The following is a 17,671-nucleotide window of genomic DNA, read 5'->3' as shown; positions in this document are numbered from 1 at the left end:
AACCCACAAAAAGTTTTATCCCTAAAATGAGAAGAAAATTGATTTGAAAAAATATTATAAAATAGTATGGGATTAAAACATTATTCTATCTGCATCTAAACATACAAATTGTAATTTAAGATCTTCTCAAAAAAAAAAAAAAAAAAAAAACTTATTTAGATGATTGATGCATTAAAAAATAAAGAAAAGGGAAGTAGTGAAGCAGTGAAGGGATTTACTTACATTTGGGCCGCCCATTTTGACTTGCACGCTCGATGGCTAGAGGCTCCATCGGCATTTTGTGCAAGCCCTATCTTAATTCTAAAATTTTTAAACTCTATTTTTAGCTGATTTTTTAGTCCTCTGTACTTTCACCTTCGGCTATCTGACACTCTCGACAGATTGACTCTCTCCTCAACCAAAACGATGGCAGCCTCCTCACTGTCTCTCTCTCCAAACCCTACTTTCACCGCCTCAACCAAACCCTCTTTCCCTCCTTCTTATCACACCACTCCTCATTTTGTCAAATTTCCCAACACATCCCAAACCCCAACCCACCTCATTGTCAAACCCCTCACCACCCACTCCCCACGCGCCTCCCTCTCCTCCATCATCCCACGCGCCACCGCCACCCCCACCACCTCAACGACCCAAACATCATTCCACGGCCTCTGCTACGTCGTCGGCGACAACATCGACACCGACCAAATCATCCCCGCCGAGTACCTCACCTTGGTCCCCTCTAACCCCGAAGAGTACGAAAAGCTCGGCTCATACGCCCTAATCGGCCTACCTTCTTCCTACACCACGCGATTCATTGAACCAAACGAGAACAAAACGAAATACTCCATCGTGATCGGCGGCTACAACTTCGGCTGCGGCTCGTCGCGTGAGCACGCGCCCGTGGCTCTAGGCGCTGCTGGAGTGGCGGCGGTGGTGGCGGAGTCGTACGCGCGGATATTCTTCAGGAACTCGGTGGCGACGGGAGAGGTGTACCCTCTGGAGTCGGAGGGTAGAATATGTGAGGAGTGTAGGACTGGTGACACTATCACCATTGAGCTCGCTGAGAGCCGTTTGATCAATCACACGACTGGGAAGGAGTACAAGCTGAAGCCCATTGGGGATGCTGGGCCCGTCATTGAGGCCGGTGGCATTTTCGCTTATGCGAGGAAAACTGGCATGATTCCCACTAATTAATTCAGCCTAGAATTTCAGGTATTCTGCTCACTCACTCACTATCTGCGTTTTCGAATTGAAATTTTGCTCACTTTTCTGTTTGAGTGTTAATCAATTATTTACTTTCTTATTGTGAATTTTTAATTTTATCTTTTATTTTGAGAATGTGACTTATTTTTGTGGGTGTGTGGAAAACTGGACAGCAAAGAGTGTGGTGTAGGTGAGGATTAGCAAATAGATTATGCGTGTGTATTCATTTTTTAATCGTTGTTTACTGGTTTTTATTTGGTCTTATTGTGCATATTTTGTTTGATGAATTATTAGGTTGTTTAGGATGCATTAGCTTCTGCTTTCTGCATATAAAAGTTAATGAATTGAAGTAAATTTGTGTTTTAAGACGGAGAAGAAATGGATATGGATACTTTTTTAACCTGTAGTGCCGTATACTGTCATGGATCTAGATTGATATGGTTTGTGTTGTAACTTGGAGAAGAAGGCATGGGGCATATTTGTAACTAAAATGTTCCATTTTATTTATTTATTTATTATGTTTAGCCTATGAATTATGCATTGATGATGAGTCTCTTAGTGAGCTCAAGCAAATAAAGGAGGAAATCACTTATACTTATGATACATAACTTCAGCTAGCTGAATGTATGAGCTTCATTTGGCCTCTCCAATGATTGAACAAAAGATGTAAAAGGGGACAGGGGACCACTATAGCCTACGGGGTTTATCATATTTAGTTTTCTTTCCTGGTGGTTGTTGCTATTCTTGTTCTAGTTCCTATGTGATCTGTGTATGAATTGGAATCAAATGAAAATTTTCCGCCTCATTACTGATTTTTTTTTGTGGATTTAGTAATGCTTGGACTTCACATGACCCAAAATTTAACCTGAGTTGACGATTAAATTGGATGTCAGTAATATGAATGACATGATAACATGATTCATAGGGGTTAAGATTAATGTAAAGAGTAGCTAGAATAAGATTATCCTGGAAGAAATTTTCATGTTTATTATGATATCCATTCACTTATTATTTTAATGATTATTCATTTGATAAATCATTGTTCAATTGGCTTATCCATTACTAAATTTGGTTCTATTATGATGTGCACTGTGTTCACCTTCATTGGTTAGCGTAGGAGCAATGACAGAATCTTTGTTGGGTAAGTGAAATGGGGGGAGACTGGGGTAGGAAGATGATAGTATCTGGGTGACTGCTAAAGCAGGGCATGTGACTTTGAGGTAAATCAACTAATATAGTAGTTAGTTAGTGTTCTCTTTCTTGAAGGGCATGTGTAAATTAACGGTGTGTGATACATGAGATATCAACATTTGTTCTTCTTTCTAAATTAGACTTTCTTCTTCATGATTTATGTGCTCTTGGCTTGAGCCTATGGATGGGAGTCGTCGGATTTTTTCTTGTTTGGTGAAAGCTATTTGTTCTTGGTTTTCATTGCTTGGAGTAGGAGACATAGTGTAGATTTGGAAATGATCATTGGTTCTCTGTATGCGAGGAAGTTGTAAATTGTATATTATTTTCAGGGTGTAGAATCTTCAATTGAAGTGATTGCTAAATGATTTATTAATACTGAATTTTTAGATTGAAATATCCAAGGAGTATGTGAATCTTATTGGATGTTGTAGTTTACTACTTCCCCCAGGCTCTTTTATGTCTTTGTCTGCTTATAATTTCATGAGTGAAATATTCTTTTTCTTACGATTAAATTGTTTCAGACATGAAATGGGCTGAACAATGAAGCAAATATCTAGTTTTTGTTTTAGACCTACATATTAATCAATGCTAAACAAAATTTCTAATTAATGTCTATTTTTGGTCATGATATTGTACTCTTTGAGTGAGATTTTATGTCTCTTTGCTGTTGTATTTTAAGTTCTCAATATTTAATTGTCTGAATGCCCAATCCAATCATATATTAAATAAAGAACAAAAATCTTTTTGCATGGATCAGATATATGAACTAATTCAATGTTTGTTTCTTGCTTTTAGAGCTTTTATAGGAGATGCATAGCAGGAGGCTTTTAGTTGTACGGATGTTAATGGATCTTTTCTTCCAGATGTTTCAGATGAAGAGTTTGTGTTCCCATGTTTCTCTCTATGATAAAGTGCCATTGTCATACTTATCAAAAGAATAAAGGACTGTTGTCACTGAAACATAGCCATCTCTTCATGTTATGCCTGTTTTCAGTAGGACTTGCAGTTAGTGTGTGTTGTAACTTATCTTCAGAGATTAGTGTTGTTTTAAGTTTGATATATCAACTTAGAAGCTTGTTTTGGTTTCATTACCCTGAACGCACTTTGATCTCCTGCAAGAAAGGAACCAAGGAATCTTTGCATGTGAGATTTTGGTTGAGCCATTTTCGAATATATCATTGTGCAATATGCAATTTCAAATTCAATGAAGATTGTCAAATTGCTTTTTTTTTTTTTTTTTTTTTTTTAAGGATTGTGCCCCATGAAAGTATAAATTATAAAGGCGAAAGGCAAGTCTTGAGTCATTTTATGATCTTGGTTTTTATCCGTAGTTCAGTTCTGTATTCAGAAAAGGAGAATAGAACAAAAAATCTATAGGCCATTGCTGTAGTTTTTAACAATCTCAGTCTTAGATATACATTTCATTTTCATCATTGGCAGAGGAAAGCTTTTCGGTCTAATATTCACCACATTTAGAACACGTTTTGGATAGCCATTGGTTCAAAAGGACGATTATCATCCATAATATACTCTACCGCAAGCTCTCCTTTGGAATGGCTGTCAATGAAGCCTCTTGTCAAGAACTCGAGGCCATTACATTCCCACTTCTATTCGCTATAGTAATTATGAAGTTTCCACAGAACGCGTGCTCGTTAATTCTTTACCAGATTGTCATAATTGCATGGTTCATAACCATTTCAACTAGTTCAGAGCCTACCAATCTTCAGGAAGTATTCTGATGTGATATAGGAAGGGTCGATTGGGCTTGGTAAGAACCAAGATACGAGTGGAATGGACTGGAACCATTAGGGGCTTATCATGTGTAGTGTGCCTCTTCAACAGGAGATTACCTTCACTACGAGGACTCTTAAGGTGTTGTGTGACCGAGTTTATCATTCGACGACCCATCACATAGTTGGGACTGCTTGTGTAAACAGAATTTGTCCTGGCAGGGCTATCACGTAGACAGATGGTTTTTGTTGGTGTCTGGAAGACCACACGCTGTGGGTATTGGCCTTGTACTGTAAGCTAATCTGTTCACCTTGTAGAAGGAGATAAAGAATAGAAAGTGTGCTGTGCGTAATTCATAAAATTCTATAGTAGCACTAGTATATTATTATATTTCACTTAGCCACACACCCAATTTCTTACCGTATGGAGCCATCATCGCGTATGGGGTAGCATGTGCCCGGGGCACGTCCTAGAACAACAGGTGGTCTAACCAACCCCAAGCCCTCCTTGGAGGGCTCTCAATGATGTTCCTTTCCCCTTCCGGTCCATGTTTCATTTCTGGAACAATCACTGCCTTCTTGTTTTATTGCGTAAATACCAAATATCACCAAGGAAGATTTAGGGGCAAGCTATCCCTGGTGTACTGGTTTTTGAATAAAAATGCTACTTACCTAGTTGCCAATGATCAGCCATGTGGTTCTCAGCTTGTGTACGAGAGTTGGGATGATTATAATGTAAGGGGGAAAAAAATGTGTCCAGCTTAGTTCATTTTAGGTGCTAATAAGTTCTGTTTGCTTTGTACATTTTACCCTATAAACATGATTTAAAGTCATGGCCCCATATTTCATGGTAGTGCTTTGTTTCTTCATCTTCGGATTTCTACAAGTGAAGACGAAGCTTGTGTGAAATTTTAGTCTTGCCAGTTACGGCCATTGCGTGGCATTGACTTGCTCCACACCTTGCTTGCAGTGTAATGGTAAATAGAGAAATGAGGTTTAGTTCGATAAAAAGAAAACCCAAACCACTCGGAAGGAAGCCACAAGACCACAAAGTGAATTCCCCAACCTCCTTAAAGCCTCCACTGCAGTGTAAGAAATTTTATGTATCAAAATGAAGGGATGTCTACCCACTATTGGACGTGTGACAATCTCACATCCCCAATAATTTGAGGGAAGTTACACATGGTAATTGTAAAATAATAGCATACATCTGTTATGAATATCTTACGTATGCTACTTTTGTACATAAATCGCGACTTAAAAGTGTATATGTATACAGTATATGTAAGAGATATTTCCCTTGTAAAATAATAGTATACATGTATGTTACGAATATTTTACATACAACACTTCTACACATGAATCGTGACTTGAAAATGCATGTGTATCATGTGTGTAAAAGATATTTTCCTCATACAATAGCAATTAATGCATAACAAGTGTATCCATGAAATCCTCAGTTGCAAGGGTCATGTCATTCTACCGATTGGACGTGTGACAATCTCACATCCTAGTAATATGAGAGAAGTTACTTATGGGTGATTGTAAAATAATAGCACACATCTGTTATGAATATCTTATGCACACCACTTTTATACATAAATCGTAACTTAAAAGTATATATGTGTACAGTGTATAAAAGATATTTCCCTTGTAAAATAATAACACATATATATGTTATGAATATTTTACATGCAACATTTTTACACATAAATCGTGACTTGAAAATCATGCATATCGTGTGTAAAAGATATTTCTCTCTTAAAATAGCATTTAATGCATGACAAATGTATCCATGAGATCCTCAATTGGGAGGGTCATGTCAATTTGTGATTGATTGTCAATCCAAATTACTTTAATTAGATTGATGTTGGAGATGGGCTTTTCTACGTTTATATAGTAAGACCATTTAGTTAGTTTGATGTTGGAGATGGGCCTTTCTACGTTTATTTAGTAAGACCATTTAGTTCAAGAGGAGCCTTTTAGTTTAGCTAGGGCTTCTTTGTTGTACATAGCATAGACTGTGACAAGGTCGATAGTTACAGTAGACTTTGCAATGGTAAATGCTTGTAAGTCAGAAGGTTTGATTGGCAATGGGCCGCTATCTATATCAAGTTTATAGGCCTACTGACCTATCTAAAGTTGGTCATGGGTTCCTCACACACATGATCAAATCAATCCTATATAAATGAATGCATCCCAATCAATGATAACTAAAATGAGTGTTCTTCTTACTTCTTATATTTTAATTGGATAGAAAATCCCTTAATGTGAATTACATGGAGTATTTTTTTTTTTGGCACTAAAAAGTTGATGGAAAAAAAAAACAATTTCATAAAGATGCCATGGTTTTATGAGTCCCTCCCACTAAAATTCTTGTCGGTATTCATGTTACATGTCTTTTAATATCCAAATAAGTTATAAACATAATTTACATGAATTTTTATTACTTTTAATTAGTTCATAATCACTCATTGCAAGAGCAAATTGGAACACTTTAAAAAGTTTTTTTTTTATTCTTAAATATTTTTAGAAGTCTAGGACATACTATTTGAAAACACCCCTGGAAGAATTATGTAACTTATCTTTTTTCTTTTTCTTTTTACCCAACACAAATGGTAAGCCATTAAGGGTCGAATTCAAATCCTTCAGTTATTGAAATATTATTCGGCTTCAAAGACATTGCAAAAGAAGAATTAAATGATACCAGAAAGAGAATTGCGGGGTGCCAAGTGGTTGGACTTGGATCTAGTTCATTTTACCCTCTCTTTTCTGAGAAAATAGTTCATCTTGATGGGCATGTTAAGTCATAAGAGACTGTCAAGGTGTAGATCATTTTGTCTATTGTCATTAATTAATGTTGACTAGCCAGTTATATTAACTTGATTGGAATTAGACAAAGCGTGCATTTGAGAGTTCATTATCAGTTGGCTTATTGCTTCTTCTGTTGCATTTGAGAGTTGATTATTAGTTGGCTTATTGCTTCTTCTGTTCTTGGGTACTGTTTGTGAGTCCCACAATACCATTTGTGGTTCTCACATAACCAAGGTTGTCAAAATTGGAATCCTACGTAGAATCGTGGGAGGTAGGTAGGATCGTAGATCGCAAGATCCTATATTATTTGAGAAAAAAAAAATGCATTGGTATGTTAAATAATCATATAAATTATACATTCATTGATATAATTACCATACAACACTACATCCATTTGTAAGCATCATTTAAAGAGGCCAAAAATCTTAAAATGTGACACTCTATTGGGATATTTTTTATTTGGGTCCAACTGACACTCTCTCTACATTAGAGTGGAAAAATTTGGTCTGTTGAGATTTTATTTTTCATTTAAGTCTAACTGAGCCTTCTGTCAAGTTAAAGAAGATTACAAGAAATTAAGGTCGTTTGGGATCATCAGAATCGTAGCATCCTACCAATCTTGAACGATCGCAAAGATCCTTGAAAGATCCGAATCGTTTTAGGCAGGTAGGATCGCAAATGTGGTGGGCCTTTTTTGTGATTTTGGGCTGGACTGCCTCCTGCTGCACTAGACCCAAGTATTCTGGATAAGAGAGTCAGGACCGGCTCAACTGTAACTCACTTTGGTCCGACTTGTGCACAAACTATGCTTCTATTTGCCAAAACTATTGTCACATGTCCAAGGCAGGCAGAATTGCCGCATAAGAAGGCTGTGGCGGAATGGGTACAACAAAAACAGTGATAAGCGAAATACGTTATTGTTAGGTGAACTAAGTAAACAATCTTTCGCTAAAATAAAATAAAAGAACAAGTTGTAAGAGTAATAATAAAGGCTGGAGGAGAAAATATAGCAATAATCAGTAAAGTCAAAGAAGAATATGGTTAGTTTGCCACATTTAGTTTAATTTGCCACATTTAGTTTAGTTACGGGGCTGTGGCTAAGGAGGGAATAATTTTCTCAATGTGGGTAACCTCGCAGGAGCATCATGCAGCGAAAATTACACACTTTGAAGGAGCGGATCTGAATGGCTTGTGCCTGAAAGTATTTCTTAGCAGAGGGTAGGCTTTAAGAGGGAGAGAAGGCAAAAACCCATCGGTACATGCCTGCCATTCTAATCTCTCTTGCTCTTGTTTTCTTTTAACTTTCCGTTTCTTTCCCCTGTTTTACTATTTCCATTCTTCCTTTTATTTTCTCTCTTTTCTTTAGTGCTTTCTTGTGCAGCATGATGGTGATCACTCTTGTGGTGATTACTACAGTTGCCCCCTTCTTCCTATGCAGGGCAAAGGCTCTTTATACACTGTCTGCCACGACTGTTTCTTTACCATTTTACCCCTTAACAACCTTTGTCTGGTTTGGGTGTCCTTACCGACCACCACTAGTCTGTTAGTGCCCTAGTCACCACTTACCTGTGCTAGTTGTGCCACTCCCCATTACTAGAAAAAGAAGGTTGTTTTGTTTGTTTGCTCACTGTAGCCTTTTCGTCTGCCACGGTATGAGTGCTCTCCCTTCCTATCCCTCATGACATGCACCTAGTGGTTCCAGCTCATCCTCCCTCTTTTAAGTGGTATGTCATCCCAGCAGGACATTTCTCTCAAAAGAGCATGAGCAGGAATCCCAGAATAGGCTTCCCTTTCTCCTCACCACTAGACCATACCTTTTCTTACCTCTGACCCATGACCCACCACTCCTGTATTGGCTGGGTACAGGCTGGTAGGGCCTGGGTCTTGCGCATGTTCCACTTCCCGTGTACATCCAAAACTTGTCTGCTGCTCATGCGTTTACCGCGGTCTGGGGCTCATCTGTGCATTCTGCCGCCCACCCTTTCTTTCTTACTTCATTACATCGGGCCTACTGCGACCCATTCTTGTTTTTCTTCATTCCTCATTTGGGCTCTTCTGGGCCCATTTTCTTTTTTCAAGAGCCATTTATTTATTTTATGAGCCTATAATCTATTATTCATGCCATTAATGGTTCCTTCCTATCAATCCGCTAATTCTCTTCTTGCCCATATTGTTGGGCTTCTTCCTACTAGTGGGCTTTTTCAAAAATGAGCCTCAACATTTAGCCCCTTAAGCATATGAAATGCTCCTGCGGTTCATATGCGAATAAAGACTTTCCTGCCCTTCTTGTTTTCTTCTTCTTCTTTTCCTTTGCGGTCTTTTTCGAACAGTGGACCCCAACTCATATATACACACACACACACATATATATATATATGTGTGTGTATGTGTGTGTGTGTGTGTATATATATATATTTTCTTTTTCTTTTCCTGCCATGAACAATGTTGTCTTTTTGAATTTTCCAGTTTAGCAATTATTCTGAAACACGACCTCCTCTTCATTAATTCCATCCCTTATTCGATGACTAACCCATCGCATCCCTTCGTGTCAATCTTAATGACGTTGGTACTTAAGAAAGAGTCCTTTCACATTTCAAGCATAAAAATTCTCTCGTTTCCCCTTTCTTCACCGTGTCTTCTTTCCCAAACACCATCAACCATCTACTCCGATCAACCAATACCTCATGACGCCGGCAAAAAGCCAAGTTTCTTCCGACCGTAAGGGAAAAGAGGTTGTCTTCGATGATCCTGCCGTGCGAGAGATAGGCGAAGAGGCTACCTCTTTGGAATCGGACCACTCCGACGAGGAAGAGGCGCGATCCCGATAGTGAATGTGCTCCTCTTATAGACCCCTAGTACGATACCCATGCCCATTTTCCAAAAGTTCCCGGCAAATACATGCCGCCGTCGCCAGGCCGTGTGTGGCTTGCTATTTGTCGTCGCAACACAAACATCTCTTAGGCTCGGTCGACTTCCTCGATTCTTGATCTTGCCATCCGCCAAGGTACCTCACTTCCTGTGCCCATTCTCTTCGAGTTTGGATCAGGTACAACTTTGGGTTGGAAGGAATAGGTGGACAAGGAGTTGTCCGACACGGGTTTTATAGAGTCACTATAGCGGGCCAGTGTATTGAAGGCTATTGTCTCATCTCGTTGCTTGTCTAACTTCAGAAATCTGTTCAATCTCCGCCATTTGGTCCGTCGATGGTGCACCGCTACTCACACTTTCTTTCTTTCTTGCGGTGAGATCACCGTGACTTTGGAAGATGTGGCAAACTAGTTGTTTTTGCCTATTCTTGGTGACGCTAATCCTGGTGCTTTGAAGTTTTCTCTGGAAGAAGAGGTCGTGGAGGCCGAGTTGAGGAAGAAGATGAGTGGCAACGTGAAATTGTCGTATTGGCTTGGTTCCACTTCTAAGATCTCCGTTGCTGCCTGTTGTGCAGCCTTCGTCACATTCTAGCTCTGTAAGTTTGTCTTTGACTCACATCCCCACTATGCTGTGGAGCCTTTGTATTTTCGATTAGCCATTAAGATTTCTGCTGGGGTGAGTTTGCCATTAGCACCCATGTTCCTAGGACATCTGTATGTTCAGTTAGATATCCTACAAAGTGATGAGAATCAGGCGGGTTCCTGCCACATAGTCACTACCTCTGTTCATAACACCATTTTGCAGCATTTGTTGTACGAGCGTTGTGCCAAGCATTTGACAAAGTGTAGGTCTATCCGCTTTGCTAAGGAGAAGTATCGTTCGTGTCCGAGGGTCATCACTAATTTCTACGGTAGGTTTGAGTCTGACTTTCCATTGGCTTTTCGTTGGGTTGGTATGAAACCGATTGATCATCTTGCTGTTGAGTTCTTCAATAAAGGAGTTGGGTTTTCGTGGAAAGCATATAGGAACTTAGGCACGGGTTACACATGTGCTGATTCTGTGATGGGTCCGTTTGTTAAAATTGATGGGACCACTACCTACCCCGTTGACTGGTTTTGAGGAGAGGGGTATCACTTACTTGGCAGCCACCAATGCCGGGTGGTTGCCTTACCTGGCTAATGAGGGTGTTAGATTTATACACTACCCTGCTAACAGAGTGAGGAGGCAGTTTGGGCTGGATCAAGATATTCCTGATAACCTTTCCTTTCTTATGGAGTCTCCTACTTTTATTCGGCCATTCCTGCGGCACACAACCTTTGAGTTTTGGAGTAAGCGCTTTACTGCAGTTACTATTCTAGGTTCACAGAGGGAGGGTGTTTGTATTGCTACCATGCACGGATATTGGCAGACAGTGATGACTTCATTTGAGAAGGAGTTGTTCAGCAGCCGTGGGTTTTCTCTTATTCCTCCTGATGGGCTTGGTGCAGTTGTTTTTGCCAATCCTCGATTACTCCTGCCTTCTAAGTCTGTATTGGCGCATACCAGGAAGTAGAGTCGGTCTGCCATATTTGAGTGGGTCGAGGAAGAGAGAGGGTGGTTCTGGCATGCCGGTGATTACCCCGTGCGTTAGGAGAAGAGGGTGAAGGTGATCAACATTTCTGCGCCCGTGAAGAAGAGTTCTGCCAAGTCTAAGTCTGCGAAGAAGAAGAAAGGTGATGATTCTTCTAAGACCTGTTCGGACATTATACCTTTTGAGAGAGACCTTCCTCCCATGGGTAACATAGTTTTAGAGAGCTCTACTCCTCTCTTTGCTCGTACTCGTTCCAGCAGGCGCCCTGCTGCAGGCAAGTATAGGCCAACAGCTCCGCGGCCATCTACTGATGCTCCTCCTTCTAGCAGGACCCGAGGCAGCAAAAGGAAGACTTCTCCTCCTTTCGCACACACCACTACTGAGCAGAGAGTATGTCATCTCTAACCTTTCTTTACCTTTATTATTTTTGTATAAGGCTCTTCCTGCGGCTAACTTCGTATACTTGTTGACTCATTTCCGTCTTCTTGTCCCCCCCTCCTCCCTTTTTGTTTGCAATCTAAGCACATGGAGGATAGGTCTGCCACACATCCTATTTCACTTGATGAGCCCGAGTTTGAGGCATGTCTCCTTCCTTTCCTTCTTCTCTCTTTTTTTATTTTTATTTTTATTTTTTTGCATCATTAACCCTTATGCGTTCCTCTCATCTTCACTTTTCTCTTTATTTTTCTTCTAGGCCAAGCCCGAGCCTATCTCCATATATCACCCCACAGCTGAGGAGATTTCTGCCTCTATGGGCACACCCATGGAAGGTTTCTTTGACGGGGTTGATGTGGTATTTCTTGCCACGGCTTCTGCCACTCCTACTACCGCACAGGGAGTTCCTGCTGAGGGGTTAGTGATATTGCTCCCATTCCTTCCGAGACACTTAGTCCCCAAGAGAAAGTCGTTCCTCTGGCTATTGCCCAGACCGAGGTTGCCTCTCCTACCACACCTCTTGTTATCTCTACCAGTGATCCCTTCGCGACTCTATCTCAGGTCATGAAGGATGACTCTTCTTTGGTAGTTACCCTTTCTTCCATCCCTAGCTTTGCCACATGTCGGCCTGACGAACCTACCATGAAGAAAAGGATTTCTGAATTTGAAGAAGAGGAGAGTGTGGACCACGAGGCTGAGTTGATAGGTATGTTTCTCCCTTATTTCGTTGAATTCCCTTTTTTCTCTTTTTTTTATATTTTATTTTATTATATCCTTACCCTCCTTTTTCTCCTTATACGTATTTATATTCTATGTATCCCTCTGATGTGGTCTCCCTTTGCTTTGCACGTCTGTTCCTCCGATTGTAGAGACTTTTAAGGAGCCAGGGGTTGTGGCAAACACAGTGATGCCTACTGCCACTTCTCCTGCTGCACCTACAGTGCATGTTTCTGCTGTTACTACAGCACCGGTTTCTATTATTCCCACAACCCCCATTCTCACAGATCCTGGTGAGTTTTTCTTCATTCCTTTCTCTTCCTCATTCTTTCATTCATAAATTCAATCTGCTTACTTCATGATTTCTAATACCACTCTTCATATCTCCTACCAGGTCCGTTTCCCACTACCCCTTCTCAGTTTGAAGTGGGCAGCAGTTCTGCCACAGTTTCGGATCTAGTGAGTGAGGCCGCAGCCTTCTTTGCTCATTTCAACCTGCATGAGATCAATGACCTTGATCCCGCAGACTTCTGGGGTTTTGGGCCTCCCTATATTGACTTCCATATCTTCAGAGTACTTGAGGATTGTGCTTCTCATCTAAAGGCGATCTATAGCAGCCACGGTGACTTCATGCAGGGATTCCTCCTTGGCCGTTTTGCTAGGGAACACTTTTTGAAGCTGCTGAGGAGCGTGATGAACGACATCGAGCATAATTTTGTTGATACTGGACCACCTTCGTGAGATCGCCCAAGCCTTTTTCATGAGGAAGATTCAGCCTGCTGTCAATGCCATTTATACCCATTTTGAGGCTTTGAGGAAGGAGGTGGTAGACTTGGAGGGTCGCCAGGAGCGCTTCCTTTCTAGTATTGGAGGGTCTAGCCGCTTTGGAGATCAGACCCTTATTTTTGGGCTTCGTTGATGATGTAGCTTTCCCTTTATTTTGCTTATTATCTCCTTTTTTTTTTTAGCACACTTTATGTTTCCCTTAGTACTTATTTGGGCAAGTCCAACATGGCTGCCACAGTTTGGGTTTGTAACTATGATGCTATACTTTGTTACTCTTTTGCTATTACTATGACATGGTATGCTTTTATAATACTTCATACTTTTTCATTACACACTGCCAAAAAGCATGTTACAATCTTGTTTTGTGACATAGTTACTTGAAGGAAAAGGAAACATAAAACAAACTTAAGCAAAAGGGATGACTACATAACTTTTTTTCCTTTAAACGTAATAACGCTTCATGTTTTGGTGAGGTGTTATTGGCCTAGACTCTGCCTATGAGGGCACGACATTCATGTTTTACGTCATCCTGGATTTTAGAGGCATTTTTTTGTGGGGACTTCTGTCTTCTTGTCTCGTTCTATCTCCCAACTCCCCAGTGGAGTCGCCAATTTAAATGTGGGGGGCCTTTTTGTGATTTTGGGCTGGACTGCCTCCTGCTACACTGGACCCAAGTATTTTGGATAAAAGAGTTGGGACCGGTCCAATTGCAACTCACTTTGGTCCGCCTTGCGCGCAAACTATGCCTCTATTTGCTAAAACTATTGTCACATGCCCACAGCAGGCGAAACTGCCACAGAAGAAGGTTGTGACGGAATGGGTACAACAAAAACAGTGATAAGCGAAATACGTTATTGTTAAGCAAACTAAGTAAACAGTATTTCGCTAAAATAAAAGAAAAGAACAAGTTGTAAGAGTAATAATAAAGGCTAGAGGAGAAAATATAACAATAATCAGTAAAGTCAAAAAAGAATATGGTTAGTTTGCCACATTTAGTTTAGTTACGGGGTTGTGGCCAAAGAGGGAACCATTTCCTTAATGTGGGTAACCCCACAGGAGCATCCTGCTGTGGAAATTACACACTTTGAGGGAGCGGACCTGAATGGCTTGTGCCCAAAAGTATTTCTTAGCAAGGGGTAGGATTTAAGAGGGAGAGAAGGAGAAAACCCATTGGTGCATGCCTGCCATTCTAGTCTCTCTTGCTCTTTTTTTCTTTTAACTCTTCGTTTCTTTCCCTTGTTTTACTATTTCCATTCTCCCTTTTGTTTTCTCTCTTTTCTTTAGTGCTTTCTTGTGCGGCGTGATGGTGATCACTCTTGTAGTGATTGCTACAGTTGCCCCCTTCCTCCTGTGCACGGCAAAAATTCTTTATATACTGCCTGCTGCGACTGTTTCTTTACCATTTTACCCCTTAACAACCTTTGTCTAGTTTGAATGTTCTTACCGACCACCACTGGTTTATCAGTGTCCCAATCACCACCACTTACCTATGCTGACTGTGTCACTCCCCATTACATGACAAAGAAGGTTGTTTTGTTTGTTTGCTCACCGTGGCTTTCTCATCTGCCACGGTGTGGGTGCTGTCCCTTCCTATCCCTCATGGCATGCACCTAGTGGTTCCAGCTCATCCTCCCTCTTTTGGGTGGTATGTCATCCCAACAGGAAATTTCCCCCAAAAGAGCTTGAGCAGGAACCCCAGAATATGCTTTCCTTTCTCCCCAGTGCTAGACCATACCCTCTCTTATCTTTGACCCATGACCCACCACTCTTGTATTGGCTAGGTACAGGCTAGTAGGGCCTGGGTCTTGCATATGCTCCACTTCCCATGTACGTCCAAAACCTATCTGCTGCTCATGCGTTTGCCGCGGTCTGGGGCTCGTCAATGTGTTCTGCCGCCTACCCTTAACCTCTTATGGCGTGAACCGTCTTCTAGTCTTTCATTCTTTATTGGTCTGTTTCTTTCCAAGGGTTGGGCCTTGCTTGGGTTTCTCATTCCTTGCTTCACCCATAGTCTTGTTGTCATTCTTGCCACACCATTCTGCTATTCTTGCCACAGTATTATTGGACCCGTGTTTGTTGGGCCTCTTTAGGTCTGCTGCCTAGCCTCCTTTCAATGACTCCATATGGTCATTCATGTTACATTGTTTTTTTCCCAATCCGCTACATTGCTTATGGCTCTTTTGTCCCATTTCTTTTTCCTTGAGCATTCTTCGCCCATTTACTTTCCTTAGGCATCCTCGGTCCATTTCCTAATTCTGTATTTTTATAGGCACTTTACTAACTCTTTTGGATTTCTTTAGCCCAATTACTTTATCCTTCATCCTTGAACCTGATGGTTTTTCCATCAACCCATTTCTTTCTTACTTCATTACATCAGGTCTGCTGCAACCCATTTTTGTTTTTCTTCATTACATAATGCCCATGGTTTACTACTTCCTCATTTGGGCTCCTCTGGGCCCATTTGCTTTTCTCAAGACCCATTTATTTATTTTATGGGTCTATGATTCATTATTCCTGCCGTTAATGGTTCCTTCCTATCAATCTACTAATTCTCTTCTTGCCCATATTGTTGGGCTTCTTCCTACTAGTGGGCTTTTTAAAAAATGAGTCTTCTGTAAAAAATAATCACATAAATTATACATTCATTGATATAATTACCATACAACACTATATCCATTTGTGACACTATTGGGATATTTTTTATTTTGGTCCAACTGACACTCTCTACATTAGAATGGAAAAACTTGGTCTATTGAGATTTTATTTTTCATTTAGGTCCAACTAAGCCTTCTGTCAAGTTAAAGAAGATTACAAGAAATCAAGGTCGTTTGGGATCGTTAAAATCGTATTATCCTACCAATCCTGAACGATTGTAAAAATCCTTGAAAAATTCGGATCGTTTTGAGCAGGTGAGATCGTAAAATCGTAAGATCCAAATCGAAATTTTGACAATCATACACATAACTATTTTTAACTAACTTTTTCTTTTCGTCTATAAAAAAAGTACATGGGTAGTCTCCATAAATTAAAAGCTATAAAAAGTGATCTAACGAGGAAAACCAACTCTTAAATTAAACTCAAATAGACTTCTTACACCCTCATTTCATTCTCTGAATTTATTTGTTATAGGACTCTTTACAGCCACTAACTATGATACTCCCTCTAAAATAATAACTTGGATGATAAATAATTGTTTAAAAAACAATCAAGATAACAATGAAAGCGACAAATAAAATTTCAGTGAATAAAAAAGATACTTGATGGCTTCGAGGCACATTAAAATTGCTTTCTTCAAGATAATACTTTTCCTCACTCAAAGTTGCTAAAGGGTTACAGTAAATTTGTCTTCTATGATCGAACTAAACCAAGAATTCTTTGTATCGCAACTTCAGAATTCTTGTGAATTTCTATTATGGTAAAAAATTATATAAAGTTTTGAAAATGGAATAATAACTGTTTATAGACAATGTGGTGTGGCGCCTCACAGGCACCTTTGTAGAGTCACATTGGTTGATTCAACACTAAAAACCATTAAAAAGACCTTTACTATCCTTTGAGACAACAAAATTGTTTTTCTACAAAATTTTGCCAAAAAAAAACCTTACAAAATTTTAACCAACTTATTTTTTTAACCTTGATATTTATATGATGAAATAACCTTGATAAGCTAATGAATATAAAGTATAAACATTAATTTATTGTTTAAATTTAGATAAGTAGACAAACTGTCACAAACAAACCAATCAACTCCGTTTACTATCACTTTGGACTCATCCACTTCAGCATTGTCAACCTCGCCTCACATGGGAACTTAACATGGATTTCTAACAAGTGAATATATAGGAAGGGTAAGAAGTTGGTGGACTTCTGGATAGGTTATTAACATCGAGCATCTATGGTGTTTAAATAGAGTGGCTAAGGTTGGAAGATGCTGGCGAATGGTGGTGAGCTTGCCTTAAAGCAATGGAGTTGAATGCCTGGGAACACAGCTCAAGGCTAGAGGTTTCGTGATGTTTAGTGATACGTTCCTAAACGCAATCAAGTAGTGTGGATTGGAGAGGGTTTCAATGTTATTGATTAATTTGAGCCTGTGGTCAACCAACCTTCTAGAAGGATAGAGAGGCTGAGAGGGGGAAGAGATGGAGAGAAAATTAAGGGAAATATAAATAATCGATTGGCTCTTCCTAATCCTACCAAATCGAATTGATTGTTGAGATGAGCATCCTCATCAACTCCTAAACCTAAGGCAATGACACCACTACTCCTAACTTAACAAAACTACCCTTATTTGATAACATCAATCATTATGAACTTATGAACTTAATCACATTACTATCATAAAACTTCATCACTGCTTCTAAACTTAAGCATTGAA

General features: G+C 39.9%; 1 protein-coding gene across 1 annotated transcript; it reads left to right on the top strand.

The window, feature by feature from the left end:
• Positions 1–293: 293 nt before the first annotated feature.
• LOC142613226 (3-isopropylmalate dehydratase small subunit 1-like) lies at positions 294–3,581 on the top strand. The gene is made up of 2 exons (XM_075785471.1): positions 294–1,194; positions 3,172–3,581. Exon 1 carries the CDS (start codon positions 406–408, stop codon positions 1,174–1,176), a length of 771 nt encoding a protein of 256 aa, XP_075641586.1. The 5' UTR covers positions 294–405; the 3' UTR covers positions 1,177–1,194; positions 3,172–3,581.
• Positions 3,582–17,671: the final 14,090 nt, after the last annotated feature.

This window comes from Castanea sativa, chromosome 10 (assembly GCF_040712315.1).
Source record: "Castanea sativa cultivar Marrone di Chiusa Pesio chromosome 10, ASM4071231v1".
Taxonomy (NCBI): Eukaryota; Viridiplantae; Streptophyta; class Magnoliopsida; order Fagales; family Fagaceae; genus Castanea; species Castanea sativa.
Note: the sequence above shows the minus strand (reverse complement) of the source record. Positions and strands in the feature narration are given on the sequence as shown.